Below are 13,330 nucleotides of genomic sequence, written 5' to 3'. Positions count from 1 at the left end.
CCTTTGACTGGATCTGATGGTTAGAATTTCAGCGTTAGAGATTCGTTTCTTTAGCTTAGATATCACTTCCTCAGGGAAGTCGGTTTGTTATACTGTGACAGAGCCTATTCCTTTTTCCTCTTGACAATTAGCTTGTAATTTACATAGTCATTAGTGTGACTATTTGGTTCATGTCTTCCCCACCCTACTGATTATTCTGTAACAGCTAAAACCATCCCTTTCATGTGTTTCCCATTGCATCTCCAGTGCCTAACACTGAGCCTGGCACGTGGAAGGTATCCAATGACTATTTCTTGCTGACTTAATCTGTTCATGAATTTGAATGTGAATTCTCCATACCACTTGTAGGAAAGGATTATGGGCACACATGTCCAGACCACTAACCCAGGGAGCGGGCACTGGAAAGCAAGAAGGAGCACTGACCCTTAACAGCACCCTCCTTCCCCAGCTTACTTGAGGCTGGTTTCTTCTGCAGCCCCAGCTACCTCTCCCTTCCTGCCAGCTTCAGGCTTCCTGCCTGTCTCAGCCCGCCCCCAGGACTTTCATTTAGATAGCATCTGGGAAAAAAGGGGTTTTGACCAAGGTGCTAACAAAGCTAAAATGACACCCTCCAATGTTGCCAGCACCCTTTTTGCCAGAGAGACTTGGGCAAATGGTAAGTATATTCTCAGGGTAGCATCCTGGCACTGCTGTTCTGCCATCCACCTACAAAGCGGCCTTACGGACTCTGAGGGCAGAGAGCCCCAAATATGAAGCTGTACCCCTAGACTCTTCTGGTGCCCATCCTCCACTGCTCCCCACCCCCACCCTAGCTCAACTCTCCTGGTTCCAGTGGGCTTGCTCCAGGCATAGGGGAGATGTGCTTTCCTCTCCCAGCCTCTGAGGAGAGGGTGCCAGGGTGCAGCTTGCCCAGAGTCAGAGAGAAGCAAAGAGCGAGCGAGAGAGGGCCAGAGTGTGCCTTTCTCTCTTGCTCCTGAAGCTTCAACACAGGAAGAATAAGAGTTCCCACCCCAGGCCAGCCCCTTCCTACCAGAAGCCCTGCTAGATTGGCAAGGTTCTCCCTCCCCCTCTCCCAACCAGAAAGCCTTGCAGTCAGCCAGCTAGCCACTTCCTACCTGCCAAAGCCAACCCATTCTTTAAGGCTCTGCTGGAAGCCGCCGCCATAAAGAGACTCTCCCTTCCTAGTTTGCTTTGGCAAGGCCCAAGCTCCACAAAGCTTAAGGCCTTTCTCTCAAGGAGGAGCTCCAGGGCTTTGTTCCCCACAGGCCTTGGGTGCAGCTTTTTCCACTGCCCCCAGCTGCACCCTCAGTTCCTCACCCTGGTCCTGGCCTCTGATGTCCAGTGTCTTTTATAGTGCTTAACAAGGTAGGTAGGCATTCAATAAATCCATAGCTTGTGCTCTAAAATAGCGGCCCTTGGTCAATAAATGATGGATTGATTAAGGAAGTGCTTGGTCTCTCAGTACAAGGCTGAATGAGGTATTGCCATCACTCATTTCTCTGGTCACCAAGACAGGCAGGTTCAATTGCCTTAAACCAGACCAGTTCTTTTTCTTTTCCTTTCCTTTCTTTTTTACTGCAACTGAATAGGAACCAGAGGGCAGAGGGGACAGAGATGTGAGATGCTGAAATCCCGGGGCGGGGGGGGGGGGTGGGGTGGGGTGGGGTGGCGAAAACGGAAAATTCTGCACTTCCATCATAGGTTCCACAATTTTCATGGATTCTGGCTTTGGTTCCACAATTTCCATGGATTCTGGCTTTGGTCTGGTGACTTGGGGTATCCAGATCTTTTGAGTCAAGAGATGGTCTTGTCCAAAGACTCATGAGTTGTTTGTTTTTTTTAGTGGTACGGGTAATTGAACTCAGGGTCTTGCACTTGCTAGGCAAGCATTCTACTACTTGAGCCACTCTCCCAGACCAAAGACTTATGAGTCTGAGCTCTGGATACAAATTATGCTGCTGGTAATTCCCAAGCCAGCTTTTTAACTTTGTATCCCTGTTTCTCCCTCTTTTTCTTGGATTAGAGAGCAGTTGTTCTCACCTACCTAGCTCAGCCTGTGAGCCATTTACATGGTGGCAACACAGTGGGACAAGCTGGGGCAAAAACAGGGGAGGAGCTATTGGATTAGTCACAGTCTTTGAGCCCATGGAATATTAGATTAATGGGGATATTTTATGTTGTGAATAGTCAGATTAGTTTAATAGAGAAGAATGTCATAAATTCCAGTAATTCGGGCTTCACTTTGCTTCAGATGCACCAAACTGGTCATGTAATTTTCTGAATAGGCCAGAAAGAGATTAAGAATCATTGTAAATTCAGGGCAGTCTGGGGACTTTGAGTCTTCGTGGAGAGTGGATTGAGAGTTGGTTCTTGAAGGATCTTCCTTTAAACAGCTCCTCCAGCTTCTGGTTAAACCTGTACACCTAGTGTCAATCAGACTGGGTTCCCCAAAACAGTCCCCGAAGCAACAAGCAGATACAAAAGAAGACCTTCTAAGAACTGTTCTGGGACCCTTCATGCACCAGGTCGTCTTTAGCAGTGCACTACCACAAGAAAAAGCCTCTAAACCAACCAAATCCACTCCAGCTCGCCTGTCTGCTTGCATTTGCTGCTAAGTGTGAGGCCTGAGGGGGATCCCCTTTGAAGCCTGGCACTTACTCCTGAGCAGACTGTTTGCCTGACATAGTGGAGAGCAAGCTTTTCCTTGGAAAGTATGAGCTCCACTTAGGCCCCCAGCAGGTTTCTGAATGCCTGGCCCCAGGGAAGCCCGCCACTGAGCAAGCAGAAGCTTGATGCCTCAGTAACCTGGCACTGTTACATAAGGCACTACACCAGAGGTGAGTCAGGGCCCTCAGGCTGGCCTAGGCCCAGCCTAGTCTGGAAAGTGAAGCTAAATGGCAGTGCTGAAGAAGGGGTGTCTGGTGGGATAAGTCAGGAATGAGCCACTGGAAACACTTCCCTTCCTCTCAGTTCTCACCCTCTTTTTCCTCAGGGATAGCTGGAGCCAATCACCAGCCTACAGAGCACAGAGCAGTGGGAATCCTGGCCAGACCCCTAAGCTGTAAGCGGCTGCTCTCCATTTCCCTTGCAGAGAAGACAAAAGAAAGTGGGTTGAAAACTCAAGGCTATTTTGTGAGTAAATTATTCCTTTGAGGAAGGATAGGGAAGGTCCCTGTGATACTCAGTCCATGGGCAGGGGCCTGATTTCATGCTGGTCTTCATTCTTTCTCTTTCCTTTCTTTTCTTTTCTTTCTCCCTCCCTCCCCTCTGATTTCATGCTAGACTTTTCTTTCTTTCCTTCCTTCCTTCCTTTCTTGGATTTGAACTCAGGGCCTCACACTTGCTAGGCAGGACTCTACCACTTGAGCCACTCCACCAGCTCCATGTGGGACCTATTTGAGCAGCATGGCTCCCAGGAGTGGAAGGTGATAAGCATGTTGGGCCTGGATCATCATGACCAAGCCTGCTTCCAGCTCTTGTTTTCCCTTGGGCTAGTGTCTGCACAATGGGAAGCGTTACATTCAGTCTCCCATGCTGGCTGAGATCTTACACCTCTTAGAGCATTTCCACAAGTGCAATAGCTACTTTGGGGCAGTGATTCTAGCTAGAAGGTACATTTGAACTCGCCTTGCCTGCTAATAAGATTTCCATTTCCCTGGAACAGCATTTGGAAATGGCTGCTGTTCCTATTTTATGCCCACTCCAACTCTACAGCAAAACTGGATTTCTGCGCGGTAGACAGTGACCTCCGGAAACCATTTTCCTTGAGCTGACTCTTCAAACTGAGGTTGCTGAGGCTGGCATTTAGCCTTCTGGCCTTCTCATTAGACCATGGGGTTCCATGAAGAGCCCTGTCTGCCAAAGCTGTGGCATGACAGTGAAGTCCTAACCCTTGTCCCATTATTGCAGGCATTGGCACAGCACGGTATGTCCTGAGCCTTATTTCTCCCTTCATCTCAAAGGGGAACTTCATCTTTCTGACCCTTGCGGTCATGGAATGCTCTCCCTTGAGTACATCCAGCACACAAAGTGCCCCTCCAAGTGAGCCCAAGCGTGAGTCTCCCTCAGTACTGCTTTCTCCAGGGCTCAAAAAGCTATTGCATGACACCAACCAACTTGTTATGTAAATCCAACTAGCCATAGCAAATTAGGGCTTTGCAGTTATCTTGAGGGATGCCTTACAATAACAAGAGAAAGTTCAATGGCTACCACCAGGTGCAGACGTGACTGACCTCACTCCTCTCAACCAACCCACAGGTGGGAGCAAGAACTCTGCTGGGTCTATCACTCAGGGATCCCAGAGACCCCATTTCCTCAGACTCCCTGGCCTTCATGGCCAGGTCTGGAAAGAAGCCAACACTCTACCTGGAATTGAGAGCTTGTCAGTTTATCTGGAAGTGCAAATATAGGAAGGAGTATTAGCCTTCTCTTCAGGCAGGGAGGGAAAATAAGATCACCCTGGAAAGAGTTATATTCTAAGTTATGGGCTCACATGGGTCCAAACGCTAAACTGAGTAGATGAAATTAATGCTCTGTTCTTACATTCTCTCTCTGGTGGAACTGGGGTTTGAACTCACGGCTTTGTACTTGTGAGGCAGGCACTCTACCACCCGAGCCATGGCCCTCGAGCATCTTCTTTTTTTTAAGAGCCGAACCTCCCAAGCAGACCGCATGAGCTCTTACGCTATTCAGAGACCCACACTGTAGCAGCCCACCCAACCTGGGCCTTTTATGGACTCTGGCCCTGTCTCTCCACTTCTCCTATCTAAACTTGGCTTTCCCATGTCTCATTCTCATGGAATCCTATTCCCAGTAAGCTGCACCCTGTCCAAAGATCTGAGAAACAAATCCACACAAAGAAGTCAATGATGTGTAATGGTGTCACATGCTATTCTTTTTTAAAAAGTATGCTAGAGTGCAGTCACTCATGAGAGATACCCACAAAAATTCTTTCCAGTCCCCAACTCATCAACATCACAAAAGCAAATCATGTCCCCCATGAGTAGCATCACTTAGTTAAACGTTTTTTTTTTTTGGCAGTACTGGGGATTGAACTCAGGGCCTCACACTTGTCAGGAAGGTGTTCTTACTGCTCTAACCACTCTGCCAGCTCTTGGTTAAGCTTCTTAGGTTTCTTTTTGTTGTAATCAGTAGCATCAGCAGCTTACTGGGGCAAGGGCAGCATTCTCCCCAAAGAAATGGATGTGTCTTTATTTCATGAGAATTATTACATATGTGTAAAGTGGCTATGAGCAGAGGACCAAAAATTGTGTTGAAAAGTAGGGGTAGGGAAATGCCACCCTCAGGTATACATCCCAAAGAACTGAAAACAGCAACTGGAACAGGGGTGGGTTCTGTTTATAGCTGCATTCTTCAAAGCCCAAAATGAACTAATGAATGAACAGATAAACAAAAAGTGTTATATACAAACAATGGAATATTATTCAGTCATAAAAATAAAGTACCATTACATTCTACAACGTGGATGAACATTGAAAACATTATGCTGAGTAAAGAAGTGACATATTATATGATTCCACTTACATGAAATATCTAGAATAGGCAAATCCATAGAATCAGAAAGTTCTAGGTAACCAGAGACTGGGGAAGGGGGATAGGACATTATTATTTTTTTGTGTGTGTGTGGTACTGAGGATTAAACTCAGGATCACACTTGCTAGGCAGGTGCTCTACCACTTGAGCCATTCCACCAGCTGGGAGACATTATTTTTGAATGGGTACAGTTTCTTTTGCAGATGATGACAAAATTCTGGAAATGGTGATGGTGTACAACATTGGGAATGTACTTGATGCCACCAAATTGCACAGTTAAAATGGTTCAAGGGCAAATCTGTATAGATTTGATCACTATATATAATATGCAATCCATGCATATATAATACATACACACATATGCACACCTATATATAGTAGTAGGTGCCAGTAAGGCACCAGGCTCACTCATCAGCAAAAGGACTGGCCTCCAAGTACTAGCCTCCTAGCACATGTGATTCACATTTGTGCCTCAGAAAAGGACAATTTCTTCTATGTCAAGGTTCTCATGAAGTATCCAAACTATGAATGTTAACTTTACAAATGCATTTTTGGTTTTAATGGAGACACTCCCTTAATCCAAGAGTGTCTATTCTTTGTCAGAACACTAGACACTTGGGCTAAGGAAGAACTTTCAAAGCTTGATATCAAGAGCAAAAAAAAAAAAAAAAGCCAAAATCACAAAGGCAAAGAATGACAGGCTTAACTACATAGAAACTCAAAACCTCTCTATGACAAAGAATTCCATCCTCGAAATCGAATGGTGAATTAGTTGACATTTGCAATCTCTAATTCAGGGATTCTCACTGTGTGGTCCGAATACCACTGGTGCTATGCGACATGAGTTTAAAGATGGTACAGGGACAGAAAACTTCCTCTTAAATAACATGAATTTAGGCACGATCTCAGGAAGCCCCTCATAACACGACATGAAAGTGGCTACCTCCTCAGAAGCCAAGTCCAGTATTACAAATTATAAAATCATTTGTGCTAAGACTCATTTAAGGAACAAATAATTTTATGTGAATTTTTCTTGAAAACCTGATCTCTGAATCTATATCTTTTCCCTATACTACTATATACCAGTTTGATAGAGAATATTAAATGAATTAGCACATATGAAGCAATCAGAAATATTTGCTATTATTATTTTCTGAGCATTTGTGTGTAAGAACCAGTTGGTGCCAGTCAGAACCTTAAAAGCAGAATTCTAGAAACTTTGGAGCTGAAGGGAACTCAGATTCAGAATATTTCAGACCACTGGGCAGGTGTGCTCTGGGACCAAAAGCAGAACAGAGCTCATTTAAAAGTTCTTGGTAAACTGGGCTCACACCTGTAAATCCTAGCTACTTGGGAGGCTGAGATCAGGAAGACTGTTGTTCAAGGCCAGACTGGGCAAAAAGTTTGTGAGACCCCACCCCCCCAACTCATGCCTAACATCCCAGCTATGGTGGGAAGCCTAAAATAGGAATATCAAGATCTAGGCTTGCCCAGACAAAAAGTGAGACCCTATTTCTAAAATAACCAGAGCAAAGAGGGCTGCAGGCATGGCTCAAGTGGTAGAATGCCTACCTAGCAAGCATGAAGCCTTGAGTTCAAACTCCCCGGTACTGCAAAAACAAACAAACAAAAAACCAAATAAATAAATAAAAATAAAATAAAACAAAAAGTTTTGGTAAAAAAGTTTTGGGTAAAATCTTAAGATATACTTAACAATAATCATGAGAACAGAATATTGCCAAAGCTATCTCAGCCTTTTATCCCTTGTGGGTTCGAGAATTAAACCCCTTCAAATTTCAATTTAAGAAGTTTTTTTTTCTTTTTTCAGCTGGGCACAGGTGCCTCACACCTGTACTCCTAGCTACTCAGGAGGCAGAGATCAGGAGGATGGCAGTTCAAAGCCAGTCCTGGGCAAATAGTTCCAGGGACCCTATCTTGAAAAAAAAAAAACCCACCACACACAAGGACTGGTCGAGTAGCTCAAGCAATAAGAGTGTCTACCTCGCAAGTGTGAAGCCCTTATTTCAAACCCCAGTACTGCCAAAAAAAAAAAAGAAGTTTTTTTATATGCTACATTTAAATTGGAAACTTCAGCTGTTTCCCAGCATATTCTGTCTCCTTCCTAAATTTTCCAGTATTTGAAGCATACTCAAATGATAAAGTAGAATCCCCTAATAATAGGGTAACTAACCAACCATCCCAGTTTCCCTGGGACTGTCCCAATATGTCACCAAAAGTCTGTGTCCCAACACCAGAATCCTTGGTCGTCCTACCTAATAAGGATATTTTGACCATTTGGAAGGTTCTGGGTTTACAGTTTCCTTTACTTCATAGACAAATCTTTAGTGTTCTAACAATTTCCTTAGTGTTGGTTTAGTTGTTTAGTGTTCTTAACAATTCTTTCTTCACAGACATGCAACAGACACCAGAATCCATGATCTCAGTTGGAGTGATGGCTCTGCTCTTCATTGTGAGGCATTAAGCAAGTTACTTGATTTTTCCAAGTCTCAGTTTCCTTCTCTATAAAATGAAAGTGGGTGATAAGAGCACCCATTTCATTTGGGTTGGTCAACTACTAAATGAGATTATGCAGATACAATGTTCACTATACATTATAAATGTACAATAAATGTTAGCTATTAATCCTTTATAGTTATTAGTTACATAACATAAGAATGAAGGGATGGTGTTTAAAATACACCTCTCCCCCCAATAGTTTACAGGCACCAGTTACATTCCAACAGGCTGCACACACATTACCGCTGATTCCTATGTGTATACACAGTACAGTCCATCAGGACTTCTATCGGGCTACTAGAGTTACTACTTGTGGTTAAAACTGAAAAAAAGAACAACCACATTGAAACTTTAATAAGGATTTTCCAGGTTAAGAATAAAGTTGTAAAATCTTTAATGGGGCCACACCAATAATTAAGAAGTCATTTAGCCAAAAAAAAAAAAAACCTTTATTGAATACTGGCTGTCTAAGTAGAAACCAAGGAAAATCAAGCAAATAACATGCAGCCCTACTCCCAAATTCCTCTACTCTTATGTTCCAAGGAAACTGAGAGTTAAGCTGGGATCGAGGGATGTGTCAAGGCAGACAAACCACAGTGTGTCCTGTCCTCTTCCCAAGAATATGGGCGTCCTTGCAGCAGGGGAATGGGGCACAGGATGAGGAGTGGGGAGAAGAGCTTCTCCAGCAGAAGATACAGCTCTGAAAATTGACAAATTAAAAAAAAAGACACCCAAACAGGAACCTGAAATGTCTAATCATGAATTAGGACAGGAATAGAAAGGAAGGCTGAAGTATGAAGATAGAAACCCAGGGAACTGGGCTGGAGGTATGGCTCAAGTGGTGGAGTGCTTGGTTAGCAAGTGCAAGGCCCTGAGTTGGAACCCCAGTACTGTGGAAGGAAGGAAGGGAGGGAGGGAGAAGGGAGGGAAGGAGGAAGGAAGGAAGGAAGGAAGGAAGGAAGGGAGGAAGGAAGGAAGGAAGGAAGGAAGGAAGGAAGGATTGAAGGAAGTCAGGCTCAGAAGGCCAAAAATTGCATGTTCTCTCTCATGCAGATTATAGACCCAAAACCAATGCACAAATATTATTGGACATGGGTCACACACTAAGGGGAGAATGCGCATGGGAGGAATAGGAAAAGGAAAGGAAACCTAAAACTTGAATATGGTTGATGTGCACACTGTAGAGGAGTGAGTATAGTAATCTTAAACTGGCAGAGGCCACTATGGGAAGGGGACTAGGAAGTAGGGAAGAGGTCTGGCAGAGATGAACCAATGTGGGTTGCAATACATATGTGCATGGTAACAACACTAGGAATCTCTCTGTATAGCTATCTTCATCTCAAACTAGCAAAAGTGCTATGTTTTCCTTTTTATCATGTACGGTTTTTTCTTCAACAAAATTGGAGAACAAGAGGGCAAAACCGGTTCTGCCCAGAGGCAGGGGAGGGGGAGGTGGCCAAAACAATGTATACAGGTGTAAGGAAATGTAAAAATGATCAATAAAATAAAATTTAAAAAAAGAAAAAAGAAGAGAAAGAAAGAAAAGAAAAGAAAAGAAAAAAGAAACCCAGGCTTAGATTAAATGAATCGAGAAAGGAAATGTTCATCGCAGACATTGGAGACACCCCATGACCAGCAACAATGGTCTCTTAGTTTGCTAAGGAGTATGCTATTCTGCACACAGCCTAACCTGAATTCAGAATCTCCAATCCCAGTTGTCAAGGAAAGTAAGAGAATGATTTATCCTACTAGAACCCTGCAGGACCCTGTCACTCATTCCTCAGCTTCAAGGAAGCCTGACAGCCTGCTGACTGGCTCTGCAAGAGTGGTTTAGGACACTGCTTTGCTCCTGACCCCAGAAGACAGGGTACTCTGGCGCACCTCCCCGACAGGACAGTTCACTCTCTTCCCTCAACCAGTGCCTTTACCCTTCCTGACCCTGCACCTTTCCAGGATTTGCCATAAACCAAGCATCAATACACCCACAAAGAAGGTCTTTCCACTCAAGAAATCCAAACAACCAGGATGCTCCCAGAGGTGTGGCACAAGTGAACACTTTAATGTCAGGCTCCCTGCTTCACACCTCTCTCACTTAGGCCCAACCTGACCCTCCTAGGCCCAGAACCAGAGGAAGCACCCCCTTCTCACACTTTGCCAAAGCCTTCCAGTTGAATGCAAATGCTATGGGCCTTCTTTCCAGGTTTCTCTCCCACCCTTATCTCCCAGCCACTCTCCAACAGAGTGCAAGGAGGGAGGGAGCAAGGGGATTGTTAGGAGCCTGTTAGGGATTTCATTCATCAGGATTTCACTGTCTGTGGGCTGAATACACTTGTAGTAATCTTTCACCAGAAATGAAGATTCTCTCAAAACCTGTTTCATCCACAACCTGGTTTATTTTAGACAGTGAGATAATTTGATACCTAAAGTGAAATAATAGGTGGGAAAGAGCTTCAATGGCATTGAAAATGCCTGAGAAATACAACTTGTTAGAAGGACACTAATAATGAAGTCAACAGCCTTGCTTGTTCCAGTCTGGAACCATTGGGGGCTAGAGTGAGAAGGAGGTGATGGTGGGTTTGTCTTGAGAGAAGAGAGGCAAACCTGGTCTTAGCAGTTAGTGAGGGGAGCTCCTGCCTTTTTAGGTTGCTTTTAAATTTTCCTGTCTGAGTCTCACTGCCAGCCAAGTATTTTATGAGTGCTCAGCATTTCTTATCACTTTGTCTGGACACACCAGTTGCCTATGACCTAGAATTTCAGAGCTAAAAAGAAGGAGCCTTAGAGGTACCAGAAAGGTCAGGCGCAGTCTCATATAGAAAGGTAGAGCCCACAAGGTCTCCCACAGCAGGGATGTCCCTCTTACATAACCTGTGTCATTGAGCAAGAATAAAATCCACCCCTGAAAACACAAACACACACACACACACACTCCTGGCACACATGTGTGCACACACCTAGACACTAACACCAAACCCACAGTAGGGTTTCCTGAAGTAATTCTGTCTCTGAATTACCTCAGTAATAGGTCCTTCTTACCGAGTGTCTCAGACCCTGGATAGTCCCACTGTGTTTTTCTCCTCTCTCCTTTCCTCACTTGCCTCCCCAGAGGGATTTCTAGAACGTCAGAGGTGCACTGGAATACATGCTTGCATGGATATGGACTCACCCATCCTCCTGCTACACACACAATTCTTCAGGCACTCAAGGAGATGTCCTAAGATGCTCTCTGGGGTTGCTTTTTACCTACATTTGAAGTCCAAGGAGGGGGTGGGGTCCAAAAATTCTCACAGGTCTCTGACTTTTCCTATCCCCCATCCTCCTCCTTCCACCACTAGCAGCCTAATTTATCTTGACATTTTACTTGCCCTTACTGTCACTCAGGGCCACTCAGTAATTTAAAAATCCTTGCAGTTTCAATCCGAGTTTACACATTTCGAAATGGGCTTTTGAGTCGGATAGAACTCAAGATTCCAAGAGGACCTCAAGGCAGGCTCAAGGGTCTGTGAAAATGTATGCATTTGAGTCCTCTTTTTCTTTTTTGGCACTACTGGGGTTTGAACTCAGGGCCTCATGCTTGTTAGGCAGGTGCACTCTACCACTTGAGCCATTTCGCCGGCAAATGTATGCATTTGAGAAAGGGATACCTACAGCTACCTCTAAACTATATGGAGTCTGCCTATCTTCTGGGCCCCGGCATCCCCTTGGCAAGACTTTGCAGGCACTCTTCAAAATAGGCTTGCACCTGCCAGGCCTTCCTTCCCTAGGCTCTGCAGGACTATAACTAGCCTCAAGGTCCAGTGGTGACAGACAGCGAGTCAGACCTCCCCAGTCCCCCCCACTCCGGTGAACTTCCTGGTTTTGTCAGAGGTAAGGATTCGGCAGAGGGTGCTGTAAGCGGGGATGTGTTCCCACTCGGATGCCCAGTCACCCACCTGTGGAAGAAGAGCAGGATGGAGAGCATGGTCTGATCGATGTTGCTGTTGCAGATGCCCTCATTGATCAGGTAGCAGGGGTCCCGCAGCACTGGCTGTAGCGAATCCTGCCGCATTATGCTGTTGAGCTTGTCAGTGTTGAGATTCTCGAAGATCAGCTTCTCCTGCAGCTGCCGAAAGTTGCTCACGGTGGGACTGCCTGGATTGTTGTTCTCCCCGCTGCTGCCTCCCTGAAGCCCGCTGCGGTTGGCCAGGTCTAGGCAGCAGTTGCAGCAGTCGAGACCGACAGGTGAGCGGCAGTCATTCTTGGACTGGGCCATCTTCTCAGGCTTGGAGGCCGCCTGGTCTGTGAGGTCAGGGTCGGCTGGCAGGTGCGCGCCCTGCGGGCTGGCTTGAGGGGACTCCAGGGTGCCTGGAAAAGACAAGCTGTGAGGAGAAGAGTTGGAAATTAGTCCCTAAAGCCAGCCACCTTCGGTTCGGGCCCCCTTCTGGTTGTACTGCTTGGGGTGCGAATAGAAACAGCTGGACAAACAGCTCTGAGCGGATCCTTCGGGCTCACTTCCTCCTCCTCCTCCTCTTGAGGCGGGGGCCGCCCCCACGAGGTGCCACCCGTGGCCCCAGCGCGCTCCCAAGTTTCCCAAGTGTGAACGAGGCTCGGGGCGGACCTGTGGCGGCAGGAAGGGCGGGCGCAGGGCACCAGGAGAGCCGGGGCGCGCCCTCGCTCCCTCCCCCTTTGGCTCTCGCCCTCCGCGATCACAGGCTCTCAGGCTCCCTTGGGCTGTGCCTGCGGAGCAGCGGTGGCAGGAGCTAAGCACGAGTGCGCAAGTGAGCCCGCTGCACGCCCTGGAGTCCGCACCGGGCTGTGACAGCATATAAATTACCCCTGAGGGGCTGGCGGAGGACGCCCAGCCACCGCTTCCCTGGCCGCCAGGGTCCAGCCCCCCGCCCCGCCCTCCCGCCGGCACACTGCGCCCACGCGGCCGCTCGCACCCTCGCCCGCCCTCCTGCGGAGCCCGGCCCGGCTTGCCCCGGCTCTCCTCAGCTCGGGCGCCCTCAACGCTCATGGCGCATCCTCCGCCAGAAATCTGCCAACAGCCGGCGGGCCGGGACGCCGCGCCTCCCAATCCCGCGATCGCCCGGCCTTGTGGGTCTCGAGCTTGGCGGGAGGGCAAACGTTTCCAGCACCCCCGAGGAGGAGTTCCCCTGCAGGAGGAACGCCGCGTCGAAGGCTCGGCGTGGCGTGGCGTGGCTTGAAGCCTCCGAACCGATTTTTGGAGGCGCCAAGCGACATAAGTCACTTCTGCAGTCATAGAGCGCCAGGCACACCTCTG

At 46.9% G+C, this 13,330-nt stretch overlaps 1 protein-coding gene across 3 annotated transcripts in view; it reads right to left on the bottom strand.

The window, feature by feature from the left end:
• Positions 1-12,844, bottom strand: part of Tsc22d3 (TSC22 domain family member 3) — a 59,748-nt gene extending 46,904 nt beyond the window's left edge. The window contains exons 1-2 of one of the 3 annotated variants that reach the window (XM_020186770.2): positions 12,665-12,844; positions 12,000-12,425 (exon numbers count right to left, since the gene is read on the bottom strand). In XM_020186770.2, the coding sequence (XP_020042359.1) occupies positions 12,000-12,319 (320 nt within the window). In that variant the 5' untranslated portion in view covers positions 12,320-12,425; positions 12,665-12,844. Of the gene's footprint in view, positions 1-11,999; positions 12,644-12,664 lie in introns of those variants that run through there. The other 2 variants (XM_020186769.2, XM_020186768.2) reach the window with 2 other exon arrangements.
• Between the last annotated feature and the right edge of the window lie 486 nt (positions 12,845-13,330).

Source organism: Castor canadensis, chromosome X, assembly GCF_047511655.1.
Source record: "Castor canadensis chromosome X, mCasCan1.hap1v2, whole genome shotgun sequence".
Lineage (NCBI taxonomy): Eukaryota > Metazoa > Chordata > Mammalia > Rodentia > Castoridae > Castor > Castor canadensis.
The sequence above is the reverse complement of the archived record's forward strand: the minus strand, read 5'-3'. Positions and strand labels throughout refer to the sequence as shown.